Below are 22,759 nucleotides of genomic sequence, written 5' to 3'. Positions count from 1 at the left end.
TTCAGTGGCAGTTGTTGGATGAGTGTCTCTGAAGCCTCAGAGTGCTCTCCTTTTTAAAGAGCTGAAAAACAGGGATACTTTAAAATATGGCTTGAAATCTACATGCTGCCCTTGAACCCCACTTGTGTGCTTCCTTCACCACTGCATTTACAACCAAATATATTGCTGTGGCAATGAGTGCCCCAAAGTTTTTTCTACCACCTGCAAACACAGCTTCCCCAAACTGCTGCTGCTGCTGTGCTACCTGCTCAACCAACACAGTATTTAACAATTTCCATAGCTAGCTATCATTCTGACAGAAAGTTGTGATCCAATTATCTATACTGTCACACAGACATCTGTGGCATGGGAAAACACTTTGTAACCTTCCTGCACCATAGAACCACTTCAATTGTAACAGAATTTCAAGCCAACTGTAGTGGCAGAGGAAATATCGGGACCTTAAAGAATTCCAGGAGGAAAGATAAATCCCCACTACTGCATAAATTTGTCAACTGGATTAAATAGGATTCAAAACCATTTGAAAAATTATTTTATAACAACATTAGTATAGTAACAATAGCATCAATTCCAGATGCCTTATATACCATAAAATAGCCCATTCATGTGGAAGAGGGTTTAGGAAAACTCAATATTTGCATAAATACATTTTTTACAATAACTAATGCAGTAATCATACTCAATGGCCACAAAAAATAAAGGATTAGGATGGAATTGTGAGAATGGAATAGAGTGGACCACATTTTATCAGGACATAGCTGGCTGCCTGAAACCTTTCACAGAAGCATATGAGTTAATTCAAGGCTGCAGCTGCAGTCTTCAAGAACTGTGACCCTGCTTATAGACTTCATTGAGATTTAAGATTCAGCAGAAAAGAACATACCTACGGCTTCAGTAGATCAGCAAAGTAGATTACTAGATTGATGAGAAATGTAATACATTTCCATCTTGGTTAACAAAAGCAATCTAGGGAACCAAATAAGGAGGATTGGGAAAATATTTGGAGTGCATAGATTTCAACTGTCCAATCACTAACCTACCTTGTAGATAATATATGAATGTTATTGAGAAAGGATGAAAGATCCTTGCTCCCCTGTCTATCCCCTCCCCCTCATAGGAAGATGGTGTTAGCAGCTTTGTTTCTTTTTACATTTTTGTTCATGTTGATTTAATGTTATATAACATTGATATAGAGCAATTAGATACAAATTCTTCTTTCCATTGAATATAGCAACTTGTACTCATACTTGCTATATGTTACTCCTTCATTTTTATTCCTACATGTACTTTGTAGGCCAAAGAGACCAACAGATTTTTTTTCATGTCAGGAGCGACTTGAGAAACTGCAAGTTGCTTCCCGTGTGAGAGAATTGGCCATCTGCAAGGATGTTGCCCAGGAGATCCCCAGTTGTGTTGATGTTTTACCACCCTTGTGGGAGGCTTCTCTTATGTCTCCGCATGGGAGCTGGACTTGACAGAGGGAGCTCATCCGTGCTTTCCCTGGATTTGGACCTCTGACCTGTTGGTCTTCAGTCCTGACAGCACAAAGGTTTAACCCATTGTGCCACCGGGGGCTCCTATCAATAGATCAAGCTAGCCTTTTCCTGATTTATCTCATGAAGCTTATTAAACACACAGATTATTCTTATTTTTCAGATTCTTGAAAGTCACTAAATTGGATGATTACATAGCTGGATTAGAAGGTCTCTACCTGAATGGAAACAAAGGAAATTCTGTTTTCTTATTTGTCCAGAAGGTGACAAAATGTCCAGAATGTTACTTTCTGGACACTGGATATGTTGACTGGGATGGGGTAGGAGGTTCAAAATGTATGAGAAATCATTTCCAAGTTCCGGGAGTCACAAGAGCCATCTTTCATATTCTTAGTTTCAATTCCCAGTTAGCAAAAGGGGCATATTAAATGTTAAGAAGTCTCTGAAATCCACCATCTGCTTTTCACGTTGGCCAACCAGATGCCAATGGGAAAACGTTTTCACTTGTTGGTCTCCAGCAACCAGTATTTGGAAACACATTTGCCTCTGGTCTTTAAAGACCTGTGGAGGAGATCTTTAATATAATTAAAGACCGTGGAGGTATCTAATGCCTCCCAGCTCGGTCTGTCTCATTTCACCGTCTCTGCATGGCATATGTAAGAAAAGCTTTCAGATATCTTTTCCCATGCAATGATCAATAATGCCCCCCACCCAAAGGAAAGCCATATGAATTCTATGTTATTTTCTCCTTTAATTTATTTTCCAAACATGCACACACTAACAAATAGACAGATAGAGAAGGGGCACCTAACTCTTTCCTTGCCAGGCTGACAAATCAACCGTCTTCAAGTTGCTTTTTTCAATACCAGACAAAGGATAACAAGAGCTATATAATTTCTCTGGGGAGATAATTTCATGAAGAAAACAGCCAGCAGGAAAAGTGGCAGAGCATTTTCTGATTACAGCCTCATTTACACGCACAAACACATAGAGAGAAAGAGAGGCAGAGGAAAGGGGAGGGGGTATTTGCCTATTCACATGTGACCACATTTGTGTGGAAAAGAGAAGAAAGAATTGAATGTGGAAAAGAGAAGAAAGAATTGAATGTCCAATGAGCCACTCCCTCTCTGTAAACCTAGTTCATCATGCTTCATCTGTGCAGCAATTGCTGTTCCCACATTACTGTAGGATTCGTATGTGAGAAACCCAAGCATAAAGGCTTCTGTAAGAAAAGCTTTGTTTTCCCCCATGCCAGCATTACAGAGACTGAATAAATGCCAGCATACTTCCTTCTCTATTTTCAAGAGCATAAACACTGGTGAGCTTCTGGCATAGTCTGTCACCCCTGGGTTTAATTTATATCTCACCTTTAGCCAAACACTTAAAAGAAGAGTACAAGAGCAGTAAGACATGGTTGTAACATTGCTGTTAACTCCAATGGAATCAATTATTAAGCTAAGTTCATCGAGAGCAAATGACCACCAGCCCTTAGTGGGCAATGAAGTTGGAATAAAAATGTTGAATTGTGATTAATGGCAACGACAAAGTAATGCTTGAAATCTCAAGTGAAAGAAGAAGGTGGGGCATGTTCAACCCCCTCCCCCCCCCCCAAGTGGACTAACTTCTGAAAATAACAACTTCATCACATTTACTAAATTCTACCAAGTCCTACACTTAAAATCTGGTAAACCCACTGTGTTTATCACATTAGGTTGGGTAAAGCATTTTTTCCATATTTTAAGTAGCATTCTTTTCAAACATTTCAGGAGGTGTTGGGGAAGTGGGTTTTTGGGAAAAGATCCAGATGAATGACCAGTTCAGTAATGTGATGGTATTCATTGCTCTCCGGATTAAAATGAGATGTTTCCCCAATTTATGGGAGGGGAAATTGTTGGAGAAGACAATATACCCTTGTTAGGGAAAGTTAGGGAAAGTTTATTATGCCATGTCTCCATGCTGTGCAGTCCTGGGAGTTATAGTTTCCCAAGGTCCATACTCTTCTCTGAGTGCAATTACACTATGGAATGCATGCTCTTGGACCCCACTTTAAATGCAATAGTTCCATACTATGCGTTCCTGGGAGTTATAGTTTCCCAAGGTCCATACCCTTCTTTGTACGCATCTTCACTGGAGAATAAATGCAGTAGGGACCCATTTCTATTATTATTATTATTATTATTATTATGCAATGTCTCCATTCTGTGCTGTCCCGAGAGTCATAGTTTCCCAATGTCTATCCTCCTCTTGGTCCATTTATAACATGGAATTAATGCCTTTGCACCCCACTTTAAATGCCATGGCTCCATGCGATGGAGCCCTCCTGAGAGTTATAGTTTCCCAAGGTCCATACCCTTCAATCAGTGCATCTACACTGTGGAATGAATGCAGTTGGACCTTACTTTAAATGTCTCCTTGAGATGCTTTTGGGAACTGCAGTTTCCCAAGGTCCATGAACCTTCTCTGGGTGCATATACACTGTAAAATGAATGCAGTTGGACCTTTCTTTAAATATCATAGTTCCGTACTATGAACTCCTGTAAGTTATAGTTTCCCAAGGTCCACACCCTTTTCTGTGGGACAGCCAAGGGGGAGAGAGAAAGGGAGAGGAAGAGGGAGGGGAGAGAGAGAGATCATCTCCCCTTTCCCTCCCTTCCTCCCTCCTTCCTCCCTTGCTTCCTTCCCCGGTGGGGCAACAGAGAGAGAGACTAAACAAACTCAGGGAATTTAAGATAATAACAGCTGACATTTCAAAGAGAGGAGGTTTGCTTTTCAACAAAGAACAGGGAGGAGGTATGGTGGGAGGGTCAAATTTCTACAGTGTGATGGCAAATCAGTTGAAAGAATACTGAGTACAACTGATAGATTTAACAGTGTGATGAGTGTAGGGAAATCATCTGTTTCATTTCAACAGGGAGTCTGATGGGCTCTACTCCTCCAAACACTTCCCTGCTTCAATGTGATGAAATCCTAAATTGCATGGATTTGATTTAGTAGATTTCACTGCTCAGAAAACCATTCACATTTATGTGCTTTCGGAGTGTGCATGTTTCAGCCATGGACTTATTTGCATCTGTGTATCTGAAGGGAGACCATAATTTTGCCTGAATCTGCCACCATAATTCTATGCACATTAATTGCTCGGTCTTCCTTGGCATCTGATTGCTTTTCTAGCTCCTGCAATTGCTTTGAAGGCTTCAGTTTTGCAGTAAAAAAAAACCCTCAGCCAGATTGTTAAGATATTCAATAATAGCACAGACATTTCATGCCATCTGGAATTATTTTTAAGAGTCAGCAATTTGTAGGACTGTAGCTGTTTCTATACCCCATGCAATCTTTGCACTTATCCACCACCTCACACACTCCCTCCCACTTTATTCAGGATGAGCAATGCTGTCTTTCAATGAAAAAGAAAAGCCCAGTAATTCCAGAGCCAATTTGCTAAAAAAGAGGTAAAAAGCAGTGGCTGATGAATTAAAAGGGAAAAAAGAAAATGAAGCATAAATATTTGAAATGTCTGTTGCCTTTCTGGGTTCCCTCTGATGCCAGGAAGATGAGAAGAGAAGAATAAATAATAAATTCAAGCAAGAGACAGATGTGTGTGCTTAAATACTGCCTGTGCTCATTCTCCTCAGCAGCACAGGCAGTTTTATTATGTGATGTTGCTGTTAAGCACACAGGATAAAAATTTGGATTCAACTGAATTCAGATATTAAGGTCTTCCCATCTGACATCACTTCTATCCCTGTACTAATGGATGAGCTTGGTGGCTCTGAAACAGATTATTCTCCATGTGAGCTGGAAAATCCTGGAAAAATCTCATGGACAGTCTCCATAGGCAGCAGAAGTGCCCTGCTTCAGACTGTTGCACAGGATAACCACAGAACAGGACATGCAGGAAGAGAGGAGTGAATAAGGTTTGCATCAACACTGTGATAGTAGGCTGCCACCTGTCTTGAAGAATGCTTTTCTTTGTAAATAGTGCAAAGTATGTAAGCACAGTATGCATAATTAAGGGGAGGTTCATATATTAAGATCATCTGTGAGGTCCTTACATAAGTGCTCAACTAATTTCTATTAGCTGTAAGCAGGGAAACAATGCCCTGTTTTGATTAATTCTCTGCAATTGTCCTCAGAAGCACTTTACTACCCATTGGGTTGGTCTCCCTACATTATCTTTTAAAACCCTCCTGTTTAGATACATCCAACCTCTGTTCACACCCGGTGTTTATTTTTTTTAAAAAAAATAATTTATTAAATCTGGCCCAGCCATAAGGTTTTAAATTCTCTGTGTTGTTGTTTATATGTGAGTTATATTAATTGTACTGTTTTATTTGCTTGCTGTTTTGTTTTTACTGATGTGTTGTTGGGCTTGGCCCCATGTAAGCCACCCTGAGTCCCCTTGGGGAGACAGTGGCAGGGTATAAATAAATAAATAAATAAATAATAAGTATTATTATTATTATTATTACAATGGGCCCTTGGTATCCATCTGTGTTTGGTTCCAGAACCCCTGTGGAAACCAAAATTTCAAGTTCCATTATAAACAATACCCTTTAAAATTGCAAGATCAAGATTTGGGAATGGGGATATATTTTCACACATCAAGCTGCAGATGGCTGAATTTGTGGATGCTGAATCTAGAATGCATTAGGCTGGCTGTATAGAATTCCTCCGCAATGATGCAGTGGGAAATTGCAATGCACAGTTGTTTAGCATGCTGGTCATCATCACCATGGTCCTGAAGGAGAGCTCCCACATGTTGACAAGCTATATTAATAGTTCTGTCAATTTTCACCATCTCCAGGAACAGCCTTTTTGTAAAACAATTGGGTTTCATAATAGCAGGGATAGCTTACAATGATATACTCTTGCTGGGAAGAACCAGTATTCTACCCTCAGCTATTCTGCTTATAGGAGCACATCTAAACAAGAGCAGGAAGGTCTGAGGCTGGATCTACACTGCCATATAATCCAGATTCTGAATGCAGATTGACTGCTTTGGACCACATTATATGAGTCTACACTGCCATATAATCCAGTTCAATGCAGTTACTCTCCATTTGGAAACAGGATTATATGGCAGTGTAGATGGGGTCTAAGAGGATTGCAGATATCATCATCAGGTTGTTGTGAGTTTTTTGGGGGGCTGTATGGCCATGTTCCAGAACCATTCTCTCCTGATGTTTCACCTGCATCTATGGCAGGCATCCTCAGAAGCTGTGATGTCCTCACAACCTCTGAAGACGCCTGCCACAGATGCAGTGAAACGTCAGGATAGAATGCTTCTGGAACATGGCCATACAGCCCTCCCCCAAAAACTCACAACAACCCAGTGATTCCAGGCATGAAAACCTTTGACAATACAATGTCATCATTCCTAAGCAGAAAGCTGATGTTGTCTTCTCAAATGCTCAAGATCTAAACCACTGGTTCTGTATATGAAATCCCTGTCACATGGAAGAGCCCTCTATATAAAATTCACTAAACGCACCAGCTCCATTCTTACTATTTTCAGACATGCCAAAGAACCACTTGCCTTGACGAAAGACATGCCTTGACCACTTCATAAATGAAAAAAACATCTCCAATTACAATTAAGATAATAATTTTAGATCACTTCATTTACATTCTGCTATAAAGAGTGTGATCATATAACCTAAAATGGATAGCATTATCTATTATAAATATTCAGTGTATTTATAAACATCAGGTATTCTTTCTTATACATAAACAATGCCATCCAGGTTCAAGTGGCAGCATTACAGTTGCTACACTTCCATATTTTATTTCCAAAAGCAGCTCTGAAATAGTTTGAACACTTCTCCTCTAATTATGCTATTTTGAAGAATATGTACACACAGAGTTCACAGATTGATAGCAATCTGAAACCTGAAAATCACTGGAGGCATAGCACTCATACTAGGATGGCACAGCATGAGTTCACACTATTAGCTGAAATGCTTGGAAATATAACAGACTATTCCTGTCTAAGTCTACCTCCCTTGGTTAGGTAATTTCCGGAGGTGATTAGAAAGAATGATCCATGATGGCTACATGATCACACTGTAATATTTTCATTCTTAAGTAATGAAGCTGCAAAAATCCAATGGATGAGCTTTCCCTTACGTTCCTCTCCTCCATAATTTTACTGTACTAATAAACTCGTGCATGTTTGCACAGACATGATCCACACTAAATTCAATAGAGTTTTCTACTAAATATGCTTTTGGTTATAGATATGTATTTTTAAAATATCTCTATTAGGGCTGGGCGGTTTCGTTTCGTTAATTCGTAATTCGGTAAAAATTCGTTATTTTTTTTATAACGAAGCGATAACGAACCATTCTGGAGCAACTTAAAAACGAAACGAATTTTTAAATTCATTTCGTAAATGCTTCGGATTCGTTATGTATTCGTTTCGTTATCGGTTTGAGGTCGTTTTGTTATTATTTCCGCATGTCTGGGGCAAGTTTTATAGTTGTTTTTTATTTAATTAGTGAAAAAAAATTATAATATCACACCAACAGTCAACAACAGAGGGAGAGGGAAGCTTCAGAAGTTCCCCCTGTCCCATTTGGAGGTTTTTTAGCGTATTGCGCGGTCGCGTCCGCCATTAACGAATCGATTAGTAATTGTTTCGTATTTGTTTCGTTAATGTTTCGTAATTTTTTTAACATTTACGAAATTTCGTAAATATCGAACTTTTTAAAAGAAAAATTTCGGAATTCTTTTAAATATCGAAACGCAAAACCCCCCAAAAAACGAATCGATTTTAGAAACAAATTTTTCCGTTGTTACCCAGGCCTAATCTCTATAATACAGAGCTAAACTGGTTTAAATAGTTAATCCCACTCCACATGAAACTCTGGGAACTGTCGAAACACAAACAATGAATTCTGAACAGCTCTACAGGCTATTCTTCATATGATTCATTTTTGGAAAATGGTCACCAAAATTGATATAATTGTTTTTATAAATTTTTAAGATATTTATATCTAATGTTTTCATTAAGGGGTGTATCTGATTCTCTTCCTCCCAATGCTATCTTCACAAAAAAGTGAGATATGTGGCATTGAGAAGAATAACTTGTTCAAAATCACTGTGGGGAAAATATTGTGGAAAACCATTGTACAATCTACATGGGGCTGCCTTTGAAGATGCTCTGGAAACTGCAATTAGTAAAAAGGTCAGTAGCCAGTTTTTTTTTAACTGGAGCTAATTATAGGGAAGACACAACATCCCAACTAAAGCAGCTCCACTGGCTGCTGATAAGTTTCCAGTCCCCAAAAAGGTGTAGATTTTGACTTATAAAGCCCTATATGGTTCAGGCCCTGCCTATCTTCATGATCACATCTCCCCCTAAGAACTGGCACGAGCTCTGAGATATGCCAGGGAGGCCCTCCTCTCGCTTCCACCACCGTCACAAGCACAGTTTGTAGGGACGAGGGAGAGGGCCTTCTCAGTGGTGACCCCCCTGACTTTGGTGTGTTTTATCAGGTGTGTTGTATTTTATGATGTTTTATACTTTCCTCTATTTGATTATTAAGTTATAGTTATGTTTTTTTTTATATTGTCTGTGCCCTGATGTAAACTGTTTGCAGGGTTTTTCTTTTGGCATTGAATGTTTGCAATATTTGTTGGAAACTGCCCCGAGTCTCTTTGGTGAGATAAGGCAGTCTATTGATAAAGTTTATTATTGTTATTATAGTATATCGACAACTCACAATTATTTTGCCTATTATTGTGAAAGATCTCAAGAGTTAAAAGCTTTTTTCAGGACTATTCTTTCTGAATATATCTCAAAGCCAGGATTAATTAGGAAGAGATAGCCTGGGAGTACAGGAAAATGGCCCCAATTATTAAGTTTGGCTGTTACTAAACAACTTGAGTAACTTGGCCACTGGTGTTTGGTTTTTTTTTTTTGGGGGGGGGGGAGGATCTATTTTATCTATTTCATGTGCCCAGTTAAAAAGTGCAGGAATAATGATTTCTTATGCTCCTGGTTGAAAGGACTCCATAATAAAATGAAGTGGTTAATTAACAGAGATGTCTGTATAAGCTGAAACAATTTGACCAAACTCTGAAGTCTATTACAAACCAAAGTACACATTCATGGAGTTTTGGCCATGAACATCCCTCACCGTCACTCCAGTTGGGGTTCCTGGTGGGCTGAATAGAGGACAAGCTTACTAGGTTCATATATTTTTTCTTCAATGCTTTGTCTGCTTTTGAAGAAAATTTTGTAACCTTAACCATTTGTGTGTTCATTGTCTTTGAATAAAAAACCCTCTTTGCTTTCAGCAAAAAGTCACCCAGTAAGTTTCATGAACTAGAGAGGATAAAAAACAATCCTTCCATGTGCCATGCAATATTCTAACTCAACAATTTACAACTTTTGGCCTTCCTAATGCATTTATCTTTAACCCTCAAAGCTTCAGTCAACAGGACCAAGGAAAAGAGGTTCTTGGTGATGAAGTCAAAAACATCTGGAGGACAAAATACTGAGAACCATGATTCTAATCAGATACCACACTTGTACTTAATGTGGCTTATATCCGGGGGGCAGGTGAATTTTGTGTCCTGTCTGGGTACATCCACAGTCTTAGAGATGAAAAGTGGCAAGCCTCCTCTGAATAAATTTTGCCAAGAAAACCCTATGATGTGGTTGACATAAATCAGAGATGACTTGAAAGCACATAACAACATGTTTGTATGTTTACATCAAATACAAAAAATCTTCAATGTGACCACAGTACCTTCAACATCAACTTCGAACACATGTCTTGCTTCTCCTAAAGCATTCCTTGCAATGCACTCATATGACCCTTCATCTTTGTCAGTGACTTGTTCTATCTTCAGTAGCTTCCCATAATTCTCAATGCTTCCTCTGTGAACTGAGCGTCTTGCCCAGTTTAGATGTGGTGTTGGACTATGGTGAAGCAAAAAAGAGGAGATAAAAGATTTACGTTAAAACATATTATTCCTATCTTTTATTTTGTTAAACATCCATACATTTATGCATCTCAGTGTATATGCATTTATCTTTGTTTTATTATATACTTGACACCAATAAATCACTTTTCTATATGTACACAGCCACAGATGGGAACATTACATTTTTGAAATATGTGCTGCCACTTTATTAAAGGACTCAGCAATGAGTAAAGGTTATTTTATTATCACAAACAGATTAAGAAATGAGTTGGAATGCCACTGAAAAACTGTGGCATGCACAGAGGTACAGATGCTTGCTTCAGCCCATACCATAATGCCTTTCACAGTCATAAATGGGGTAAAGATTTCACTGTGATGACACTAATCAATTCTGTGTCTGCCCAGCCAGAGCCAATTCTCTAGGCAACTGAATATAAAAGAGACTCTGTGTTTTGCAGAATTAATGGGGCACTCTCATAACAAGAGAAACAGAAGTTCAGGGCAGGCTGCTAACTTAACATTCCCAGCTGGCTTTCCTGATGCCAACACTGTACATGGTACACATAGGCCAGAGTCAAGTCTGTTTACTCTTGTGTCCATCTGTTGGGATGGCAATGTGCCAAGACCCAGGTTACTTTCAGCTCCAGGTTATGTATATTTATTTAATTTTTTAATTGATTTAAACATCATTGTTATTCCAAACCACAATGTTTTTGTTTAAGCGGAATCTATTTTCATCAGGAAACATTAGCTTCAGACATTTTCTGAAACTTCAGCTCTAGACAAGCCTCCTTTGGCTCCTAAAGCAAATATGTAAGTTTTGTACAGCCGAAGATAAGTGTGATAAATTACATACATACTTCAAAATGGATAACAAATGTTTTTGTTTTGTTTGTTTTTTTTGTTTGCTGTTTTGGCAATAACTCTATCAACACCCTCAAAGCAATAGAAATCTCAGTTTATCAGTTAGGGAAGAAACTGTACAAAAATATGACTTGCAAACTAAAATAAGAATAAAAAAGAAATAAAATTGTTTACTGAACTAAAATGCAAACATTTCCAACAATGAAGCCAATTACCATCTACTGCCTACATACACAAATTAGCAACAGTCTTCCAATTTTCATATTCATTATACTTAAAATGGTGGCTACCACACTCTTGGCCTGCATGTCTCATTACAGTTACACATGAGTTCATTGATTTCAGTCAGACTAATAAACACACTGTTGGGAAAGATTATAGGTTTAATTTTGTAATTGCTTGGAAACAAATTGAGCAGAATTGGAGTGTTGTGTGTTTTCTAGGCTGCATGGCTGTGTTCTAACAGCATTTTCTCTTGATGTTTAATCTGCATCTGTGGCTAGCATAGTCAGAGGATTGTCTGAAGCTGCCAGCCACAGATGCAGGTAAAATGTCAGGAGAAAATGGTGCTAGAACACAGCCATACAGCCTGGAAACCACACAACACTCCAGTTATCCTGGTTGTGAAAGCCTTCAATAATACATTTAGCAGAATTGAATTACTATTGTTTGGAGATCAACAGCCAGGTAAACCACAGCTCTTCATCTGTAAGAAGTTTGCAATGATAAAACTGTAGCTGCTTGATCATTTACTTGGAAATTTTCTTCATCGTAAGTTTTTAATTTTATTCATTTTAGTTTCCTTATTCAACAAGACTGTGAGATCTTGAAAAGCATAATGCAATCCACAGCAATTTAGGGTCCAAAATGGAAATCAAATGCATCCCTTTTGTAAAACTGAGGAAGACAACTTGTTACCTTTGAGAATTTATCAGACTGAAATATTCATCAGATTTCAGAAACACAGTTAATGATGAGAGAGGATAGCACTTTGTGTCCAAAAAAAGCTGGAACACCATAAAATATGCACTTCAGGTTTGAAAAATTGATGTACTATTCAGTTATCAATGTTTGCTTTCATCTGCCCACCTATACTCCTCTTAATGTCCCCACTTGAAGCAGGTTGTTTCATCAGAATTAAGTGATAGGGATTTTATCCTATTGAATAGGATAAAATTGGGGAAATAAATACATGTATGCAAACATTGTTTGGCAATTTCCACCTCAGCTTATCCTTCCCTAGACAGATTTGTAATGTAAGTTATACAACAGTTATACTCACAGTCCTTCAGCAATGCATTCCAAAAGCAGATCAGTTCCTTTCATGACAGTCACTTTTGACTGGTGGTCAGAAGTTTCAGGAATAACTAGTCTTGGTTTCCTTTCCTTGAATAAATTTGCTGCAAGGAGGAGAAATATAATTTCAAAGGTCTTGAAACAAGTGCTTGACGTTTTTATGTGATCTGGAATAATCTATAAAAACATCCAACATATTTCTTCCATATTTTCAATTATGCATCAGGAATATCCATATCCAAGCATTCAAAGAATGATTAAAAGAATGTAGAATTTTGATCTGCATTCTGGGATTCAGTGAATATCAGTCATGTTCAAGTCCTGTAAGGCACACAAGATGTCTAACATGGCACAAGTTTATCTTCAACTGTCACCAGTTTTACAAATCTAGATAAATATCAGTGAAAGTAATAATATATCTATTTTTCTGTGGACTAGATTTAGGGAACGCCACAAGAAAACAACTGTTCAAGGAAAACAAAGTGAAGTGGGAGGTAGAGGTAGCAAGCAATATTCCCTGCCATATTACTTTGCCTATGTGTAGCCAGTTTCTCCAGTTGGATAGTGGTGGAGTTGGGGAGCAAGACAAAATTACATAGCTGTTTTGGGAATAAAATATTCCAAGGTTTCTAAAAGGAAGAAGTGATTGGTTCTGATCATGCATAGTTTCGCATTATAAACCGAAAATTAATGAAACTCAACAAAGGATTGAACCTATTTGGAGAAGAAAGCTCAGCATCATGGACATAACCTTTACTGTTTTCTTTACACTAAATCCCCCAGGAGATTCTGGCTCACAAAAATAGAAGCCAGCAGCCACTATGGCAAACAAAAAGTCATAGCTCTTTTTTCAGAGGGTGAAAATATCTTTGGACACAAGGGAGGTTTATGAGGTTGAAGAAGCTCTGTGTGTGGTACAATAGAAATAATTGTTCTAAAAAGTGGAACCATTTATTTATTTAGATTATTTATATCCCTCCCTTTGGCCAAACTTTGATAGTTTCATGCTCCTTGGCTTACAATGTAAATAAAACACAACACACATGGGGTGCATTTGTATTGCAGAATTAATGCAGTTTCACGCTACAGTAATTGCTATGGCTATGGAATCTTGGGATATATACTTAGGTGAGGCACTAGGTCCACCAGCCTTTTTGGCAGAAAAGGCTACAGACCTTTTCTACCAAACTCCCATGGTTACAAAACATTGAGTCATAGCAGTTAATATAGTGACAAACTGCATTTATTTTATAGTGTAGATGAACACAAGGAAGAGGAAAAGGCAGAAGGGGAGAGTACTAAGTCCAGCAGATATTGTCTACACTCTAATACCAGGGCATTGGTAGTTGGGATGGAGGAAGCATATTTCATCAGCTGCTTGGCACAGACATGATGGAGTTATAACTGCTTGTTCCTCCCCCCCCCCCCCCAAGGATACAGCACTGGCAGTTGGAATATAGAATAAGAGGGGAGGGCCTTTCCTCACCTTCCAAATCTAAGCATGCTAAATGCAAGAGGTCTAAAAGGGTTACAGCCATCATAGTGTCGTGGTAAGGGAATAAATGAACAACACACAGCACTTGGGTCCTTTTGGTGAGGTCAACTAACCTCCAGTAAACTTTCCACTTTCTTTGACCTCCCAGGTGAATAGGAATAGGGAGCAAATTGTTGTTTTCCTGCTACTTTTTGGAATGGAAGATTGGGATGTCATAAAGATCTTCAAATCTTTTTCATCCTTGATGATGGAGAGTGTCTCAAAAAACTACTAAGCATAATGAGATTAGACATGGTTCAAGACCCATTTGGGAGGCTTTTGTGAAGTATTTTTGGTGGTGACAAAATAACTTGTTTTTAATTGTGTGTTGTCTTATTGATAAGGTTGTATATTTGTATTGTCTATGTTTTTTTTTATTTTTAATTGCTTGTATTGTTGTTTACTGCCTGTATTGTTGTATTTGGGCTCGGCCTCATGTAAGCCACACCGAGTCCCTTGGGGAGATGGTGGTGGGGTACAAATAAAGTGTTGTTATTATTATTATTATTATTATTATTATTATTATTACTTGCAGGACTGTGTGTGCTAAGAGAAATAACCTTCTCAAAATGTGATATTAATGGTAATTCTTATTTCAACAGTACAGAAACATTTTTGTTGAAACCCACATTATAGACATGGTGGACTCAATTGCTAAATAATGGTAACTTACCCTTAGAAGCACTAGAGGAACTGGAATCATTAGTATATTTTGCTGAAATAAACAAAAAATTGACACCAAATGGAAATATGAATGATGGTGAATTTTTAAAGACTTGATGGAAAGAATCAAACTGCATAAGGATTTCATATCAGACTGCAAAGCCATTTATAGATTGTAATTTCTGTCTCTTGTGTACCAAATCATGTCTGTCATCCTCAGTTTTGCTTTCCCTTCCAATGATTTATGAAATCCCTAAGGAAAAATGCCATTTGGGTAAAATCAAATGAAACAAGCCATTTTGTGTTTTCCAAATTATGGTCCAATTATTGCCTCAAAACAAATTGCAGCATCATTATTAGCATAAACATGTGATGCAGGGGTGGGCAACTTCCAATGATCAATGTCATCCGAAGATACAGCCTATATGCCATAAGTTGCCCATCCTTCATGTAATGTCAGCATGCATAGTGATAATGAACTGATGTGCACATAAAGTAAACACAAATTCAGAAATGTTAAGTGAACCTGAGGTATACGGTTGATGATTCAGAAATTGACCACTGCAGATAGAATTCCTCCTTCAGTTAATTCAGGCATTTCCCCATTATTCTTATACTTGTCCACAATTTCTAGGAGATATACTGACCAGAATACCAAACTACATATAGATACAGCCACAGAGACATTATGGTTTTTGAAGACTTGCATGAAAGTAACATTGTGTTAGGCAATCATTGCATTTGTGATTAGTTGTTTTGTGTAGAGAACTCGGACAGTTTATACTGCTTTTCTGTGATTTTTCAGTGAGAGTCATCATTTAAGCTGACACTAAATGTCTTCATACCTTGCTTTCCTTTTACTTTGTGGTTATAGTTTTGAATTCACTATAATAACATTACCAGTTTATGACATTTTAAAGTCACATGACATATTATTAATTAGGTTAGTTTGGCTTCATTTTAGTTAAACTACCAAATGTTGTTTTAGCCCACCAAATTTTGCCTAAAGAAACATTTTGATAGCTTAAGCAAAATATCTACCAATACAACCATAGTCATGTCTTCTTAGTGAGTTCCTTATGAGTTCAATCAAGTTTCCTTTTTAGTAAAAGTGTCTTAGATTACAGGTGAAGGAATATTGAGTATTTTTAACAAAGACAATTTTAAAACAAAATCGAAAAGAACAGATATGTTTTCCCCCAAAAAACTAGTTAAGACTCCACTAATAATTAAAAACTCTCCACATTCCAGTTTGGATAATTTACTTCAATTATTTTTCCATATTTTTTTTGCAAGGCATACTTTCAATGAAAACACAGCCCATATTTGTTTACCATATTATCTTCAGTGATTTGTGTTATTTGTGTTTTTCTGAATCTCAATGGATCTGAGAAAAAAAAAGACTGAAATGGTAAATGTACCTTTATACTATACTTCTTTCCACAGCCTGGTTGTGGCTCATGGAAAACTTCTAGCTGGCTCAACTGTTATTTCAAACTGCTGATTGGATAGAAGAGCACAAAATTGAGCTGTGCTTCTGAGGTAGAAAAGTTGCTATACTTTGAATAGATATGCATAGAGGTAAGCTCTGTTGTTTCTCCTTATGGAGAAAATGTTCACACTGGTATAAATTGTCACACATTGGTTCTTTGCCCATCCCATCTCATGTGCCCTTAACTGTGTGCATTCCTCCAAGACCCTTCACCAGCCCTAAGATAACTAGAACACTGTAACTGATTCCCTCAAACACACACACACATACCCACCGAAAAATAGAACAAGTGCAATTTACAGACAGAATGGAAAGTTTTCCTCTGTCATGGTTAAGTGTTACCTATCAGCCTTTTACTCATAGCTGTGAAATTATAAGAGTTCTTTTTAGGATTAAAAATAGAAGCAATTTCCTAAGGCCTCTTACATAAAGGGGAGAATAACACCAATGACAAACAATACACTGCAACACAAAAGTGAGGCATTATTGTACTCCAGTATGACTGGGAACTGTATTAACTTTTCCAATTTCAGTAGCAAAAGAGAAGTGAGGTTTAGAAGCAAGAAATAATCAATGCTTCAGATAAGTTGTTCCCCCTGGACAGATGAGATTTTCTTTCTGATGCACAGGAGTACACAGGAGGCACTTGTCACCAATCTGTCCAGCACTGTGTGTTATTTTACATGGGCATGTAGCACATTATAGAAACAGACAAATGCAGCCTCACCAAAACATTCAGTGGCACTGTCCCTAAGATATGATGACACTGTGGACTGAATCACCATTTATGTCTATGTAATTATACAAGTTGTTACAAAATCTGCTTACAAAATTACGGAATTTTCCTAGATTCTGGCAATCCATAAAGCCATGGTGTACAGTAGAAAGACCCAGAAGAATCCGGGACTCTGGGTGGTTTCCAACAATGTAACAGACTGGCAAACATTCAATGCCAAAGCAAGCAAGTATTAAATAAATCAAATACAATAAGACAACCTAAAACTATATAAGACAAACCAAAACATAACAAAAATAAACACAGATAAATATAACAAATTAACTTATTTAACCACATAATAAAATCTTATAAGTTATGCTTTAAAAGGCAATAAAATATGAGATGGTTTGCAGCTTCCAAAGGGCTGAGCTGAATTTCCAGTATCTAGGCAAGGGTTGTTTGAAAATTTATTAATCCTCCTCCTCTCCTCACCATCACATGATGCATGGTAGGTCCTGCCCACTTTCCTTCAAAGCTCCTTTTTGTGCTTCCTCCATGACTACCGGGAGGGAAATGTAGTTTGGGTAGCTCAGGCGAAGCTACCCACACTTTCCTCCCCTTTTCCATGTGTGATGGAGGAAAGGGCAGCAAAGCAACACCCTTTCTGCCATCTGAGGGGAGAGGGAAAGGGTTCCAAAGCACCCTCTCCTGTCCTCTCCATGTGATGAGCGGAGGAGGGAGGGCATGCGGGGCAACAGAAGCCGCCCCGCACACCTTTCTTTTTGTCAGCGATTACCGGCGCAACTGCACAGCTTGCAAGGGTCATGTGAAGAGCTCTAAATCACAGATGGATCAGCCAGATAGTTGGTACCATTAATATACTATTAATATAAAGTTATAAAGAGTGAAAGGTAACAGTTGTTTGTATTTCTTATACTTATTTTTCTTTTCCTCATCTATTTGTCTGAAAAAATAACCTTGTTCCTGATTAAAGCCCTAACTGCCAGATTCGCAAACCCCTACTATGTACTGCACATTTTATTTTTCTACTGCATATGTTTTTTCTAGATACCTGCTCCAAATAAACATTCAGTTCTTCAACATGTTAAAAGGTTTCAGTACATGTTTTGCCACAGCATTGCACTGGCAGGAAGCATAGAAAAACACCAATAGAGTCTTGCTTGTGCAATTACATCACCCCCAAAAAACTTCCTATATTCTGATTTCACATTAATGATTTTGATTTAGGGATATTTTTTGAGAACAAAATTACCCTTTTTCTATCCACTACTGGGGACTGTGAATGATTATTGCTGACATACACTGCAATAAATGTCTCTTATGAAGTAAAGTGATTTAGCAGACCAAGAACTTCCTTTTTTTGTGCTAAAGGGAAATTATCCAACTGATGGTTTTTGAAAAGAGGTTGATTTCCAACATGCATTATGATTAGGTTTTTATCAACACAAACTATACAACTGTTCTGGAGGGCCAACAGCTGCAGATCTGGTCCCAGTTCTCAAAGTATAGATAATGGTGCAGGAATAAATATATTGGCATATATTTCTCCAAGAAAAGAAAGAACATTATATAGAAATACATGAAAGACTTCCAGAAGAGCTGGTGGCTTAGGGATAGGCATTAGGTTGGGGAAGGTACAGAAGAATAAAGGGGTAAAGGGGATGATGGGATTCCCAGACTTACAGCGTGTAACTGTCAGAGTCATTGGCATTTTCTGTACAATAGTCCTTAGTCTTGGAAATGAGGCAAAGCAGCAATAATCACTCCGGCTGTCATTCTCATCCACATTTGCAAAGAAAAGATCCCCCTTAAGGCTCATGGAGACCCTTTCATCTTGTGGGATGTGTTGCAAAGCTAGAAAGGAAAAATAATAATGTAATGACAATATGGTAATGATCTCTTCCCAATCCGACAACAGCTTGCTCCCATGTAAGGAAATGACTCTTTGATGTTATAAAGAGTCTTAAGGTCTAAGACAATCGATGACATATTCAACCATTTTTACAAAACAATAAAAGGAGGTTCCTCCTCCTCCCCCTACAAGCATTCAAAAGAAAATATATCCTTAGATACCTGGACTATATAAATATTCTGAAGAGATAATGGAACATTTGCAATGACGAGTATGTCAGTTTAATTGTACATTCTTAGAGAATGGTTCAGACTAGGCTTGTATTATAAACATTGTCAAAATCCCCTCTGTTGCTGTCACACAGAATCTACACTTTTAATCTGTATCCTATAATGAAATTCCGTTTTTAATTTGCTGTTTTGATAGCCACAGTGTACTTTATCCCCCTACCACTCCCCCAGAAGATAGGATCTGTCATACTGAATAAGAACTATAACAATGTGCCCAGAACAGGGAAAATAGATTTTCCAGAAATTTTTAAAGAATCTCATTATTGTTATAATTTCCTTGGCCTTCACTGAAATGTTCAGCTTCTATAAACAAGTAGACCTTCTCAATACAATGTCTCATTTATCCCTCATCGTAGAAAACAGTAGCTGAAACAATCTTTATTTTACTATATGTTAGTATGAAATAAGGAGTATAAACCTTAGTCTGAGTTTGATCCTTGCTGCTGACCCAAACATAACATATGATCCCCATAATTTTCCTCTAATATTTGGAGACATGCTTTCGGAAGTACTCCTGATGAGCGGGGAGATCTTTGCCCCCCTTTTCCCCAATTTGTCCTTACCTTTATCTAGTACCCCGTTAAAGTCTCCTAATATCATCAGCTCATCATATTCTGTTTCCAGTATAAAATTTCTTAATTTTTGGCAGAATTTGGTTTTTCCTCCATTTGGAGCATATATGTTACAGATTAAGGTGTTTCATCCCTTCATTTCTACCATTACCCCTAATATTCTCCCTTCCCCATCTTTAAAGGCTAATTTGGAAGTTAGTTTTCCATTTACACATGTTGCAAGACCTCTTTTCTTTTCTGAGCTGGATGCTTGGAATAAATTTCCTAGACTATTTTGTTCTAGGTGTATGACATGTTTTTGTATAATATGTGTCTCTTGTAGACAAATTATCTCACATCTTTCTTTTTTTAACTGGTGCCATACTCCTTTCCTTTTACTCGGGGAGTTCAGTCCATTTACATTCTGAGATATTATTTTAATTCTTTGTTCCATTAAAGCTATTTTTTATTACCTTATTTGCTGTCTTGTAGTTGCTCTTCTCTGGATCCGTGGTGAGGGTGAGGTGTTTTGGAGACTTCTTCCTCGGTCTTTTTCTTTTCTTTTTAATCTGGTCTGTTCCCGTTGGTGAGATCTCCTCGCTGCTCTCATTTTTGCTGATTCCTCCCTCTGTCATTGGTGATTTTGGGTCTTCTCCAGCCCCTTTCACTAGGTCGTCTTGGGTTTCTTTTTGTAGTATTTTCTCCCAGAAAGTTTTGGCCTTATCCTCCGTTGTTAACCAATGTTTTGTGTTGTTCCACATGACCATCACTCCCTCTGTTTTCTCCCATCTAAATTGGACATTCCTTCTTTTCAATTTGTCTGTTAAGAAATGGTATTTTCTTTGTCTTTCTAGTATTGTTATTGGTATTTCTTTGAGGATAACGATTCTGTTTCCCTTATACATTACAGGGGATTTTGCATTTTCCCTGAGGACCTCATCTCTTCTAGCTTTCCTTGTAAAGAAAACCAGGATGTCGCGTGGAACCTTCGTCTTTTTCACATAGTTGGAATTAATCCTAAGGACCCGAATATTCTTCTCTGCCATGTATGTGGTGTTCTTGCATGTAATCAACATTAGTTCCACAATTATCTCTCTGATGTTTTCATTTTCATCTTCTTGTATGTTGCGAAATCTAAGTTGGTATTCTTTTTCTCTAATTTCCTGTGTTTCTTGATGGAGTTTTAATGATGAGATTGTTCCCTCCATTGTTTTTAATTTCTTTCTCAGGTCTAGTTGTTGCTCTTTGATATTCCCGTTCTCCCTTTTAAGGTCTTTATTTTCTTGTTTCAATCTGGTTATGCCTTCTCTCGTTTCGTTCATCTCTCTCTTAAAAGCTAAGTGTAATTCTTCTTTTAGATCTTTCTTCATCTCTTTTAGTTCTTCTTTCAATGCTGCATTCTGTGTATCTTGATTAATTTGCATATTCTGTACCACTAGGTATAATTTAGTTATTTCTGCCAACACATCTTTGATGCTTGGTTCTTCTGTTGGGGCGTCTTTCTTGCTGGTTGCTTTTTTGTCTTTCTCTTTGTCCTTTTCTAGTTTTTTTTTTTTGGGCAGACATCTCTTTTTATTGTGTTAGTGCCTTCCTTGTTCTTCTTTCTTATTGTCTTTCTGGTTGCTCTGGGTTTTTTCTGGATACTCTGGGTTCCTTTCTTTATTTCTTTATTTTCCTCCCTCGTGTCTCACTTCCCCTCTTCCTCTCCCACTTCTTCCTCTTGTTAATAAACTTTCTTCCGCTTGTTGTTTAGCAGTTCGTCCGTTTGTATATAACTTATAGCTGTCACTGTCACTATTGCAGTCTCTTCTCCCTTCTCTATTCACCTTAATTTTTTTTCCTATTCTCTTCCCGTGATATTTCCAAGTCTCGCTTTTTCTCACGAGATTTTTCTGCGCGTTCCTCTATCCTCTCCTGTTTTCTCAGTCTCCTTTCGGGCATCGGGGAAGGAGGACGCGGCTAGGGAGCTGGAAGCTGGAAATTTGGTACTGGGGAGGAGAGAGGGAGGAAGGGGCTCGGAGGCAAGCTGGCGGGAACCGATGGGCGGGGGTGTGTGTGAAGGAGATCAGCGGAGCGCCGCAGCTGCTTCCTCGCTTCAGGCCTTGCGGCAGTCCAAAGCAGCAGTGAAGAAGAGGTAGGGGTGCATTGACCATCTGTTCCCTCCTTTGTGTTTCCCCCCTTGTCTTCTCCTCAGTTCTTCTCCTCAGATCTCTTTGTTCTCTCTTCTCTTCCTCTCCTGCTGGGAGGTAACAATCCCGCTCTTCCTCTCCCGCCGAGAGCACCCGAAACCCGAAACTGTATTCTTCTCATGTTTCCCTCTCCTCATCCACATTTTAGTTCAAGGTCTCATCTGTTTCTCGCACATTTTAAAAAAATAACTTGAACTCTAACTTATCATATTTTATTGTCTTATGCTGAGATGGACTGGACGTTTAAAAACTGCATTTACTTATACACTGACCTAAGACTTTTTTTCAATTTTTCATAATTCATTATTTGTTTTTTTAAAAAGTGTTCACTTGTGAACTTTGTTACACTCAGAATTTTTTTCTGAACATATATGATTTCAATTAAGTTCAGGTTATAGGAAATCTTTAAAAGAGAGATTTATTTAAAATGCTGCATAGAGTAACATGAAAATACTCACCAATATTCATCCAATAAATACGTAACGGTGGAATTCCTTTGGGAGGATTACAGCGCAAGACCATTGCATCACCATGTTCTACATCTATAGGGCCAATCTTCTCTTTGGGAAATTTAGGAATACCTGTGATAATAGAATTGAATTGCCATGAGATTTTGCTAGGTTGCATCTATGACTAACTCTCTCGCATGCTCTGTATTAATTGTGACAGTCTTGATTTCCCATGGGTGTCTGTCTGCTCTTATTATTCTTAAAGCAAAGTAACAATATTCCTGGAGGAGAATAATGCAAGTAGAAGTTCTAAATTTGAATAATTTTCCAGGGGCAATTTTAGAAATGATTCTAAGAATGCCATTTAATTTGAGGTTAATTAGTATGTCCTTTATATATCCTCTCTTCCCTCA

General features: G+C 37.9%; 1 protein-coding gene across 5 annotated transcripts in view; it reads right to left on the bottom strand.

The window, feature by feature from the left end:
- The window catches only part of CHL1 (cell adhesion molecule L1 like), a 296,469-nt gene that overhangs the window by 55,391 nt on the left and 218,319 nt on the right, over nt 1-22,759 (bottom strand). For 4 of the 5 annotated variants that reach the window (XM_060766330.2, XM_067463473.1, XM_060766329.2 and 1 more), the window contains exons 6-10: nt 22,356-22,478; nt 18,699-18,869; nt 14,795-14,836; nt 12,574-12,691; nt 10,250-10,422 (exon numbers count right to left, since the gene is read on the bottom strand). In XM_060766330.2, the coding sequence (XP_060622313.2) occupies nt 10,250-10,422; nt 12,574-12,691; nt 14,795-14,836; nt 18,699-18,869; nt 22,356-22,478 (627 nt within the window). The remainder of the gene's footprint in view (nt 1-10,249; nt 10,423-12,573; nt 12,692-14,794; nt 14,837-18,698; nt 18,870-22,355; nt 22,479-22,759) is intronic. The other variant, XM_060766331.2, reaches the window with a different exon arrangement.

The sequence above is a fragment of the Anolis sagrei genome, chromosome 2 (assembly GCF_037176765.1).
Source record: "Anolis sagrei isolate rAnoSag1 chromosome 2, rAnoSag1.mat, whole genome shotgun sequence".
In the NCBI taxonomy this organism is placed as follows: Eukaryota; Metazoa; Chordata; class Lepidosauria; order Squamata; family Dactyloidae; genus Anolis; species Anolis sagrei.
Note: the sequence above shows the minus strand (reverse complement) of the source record. Positions and strands in the feature narration are given on the sequence as shown.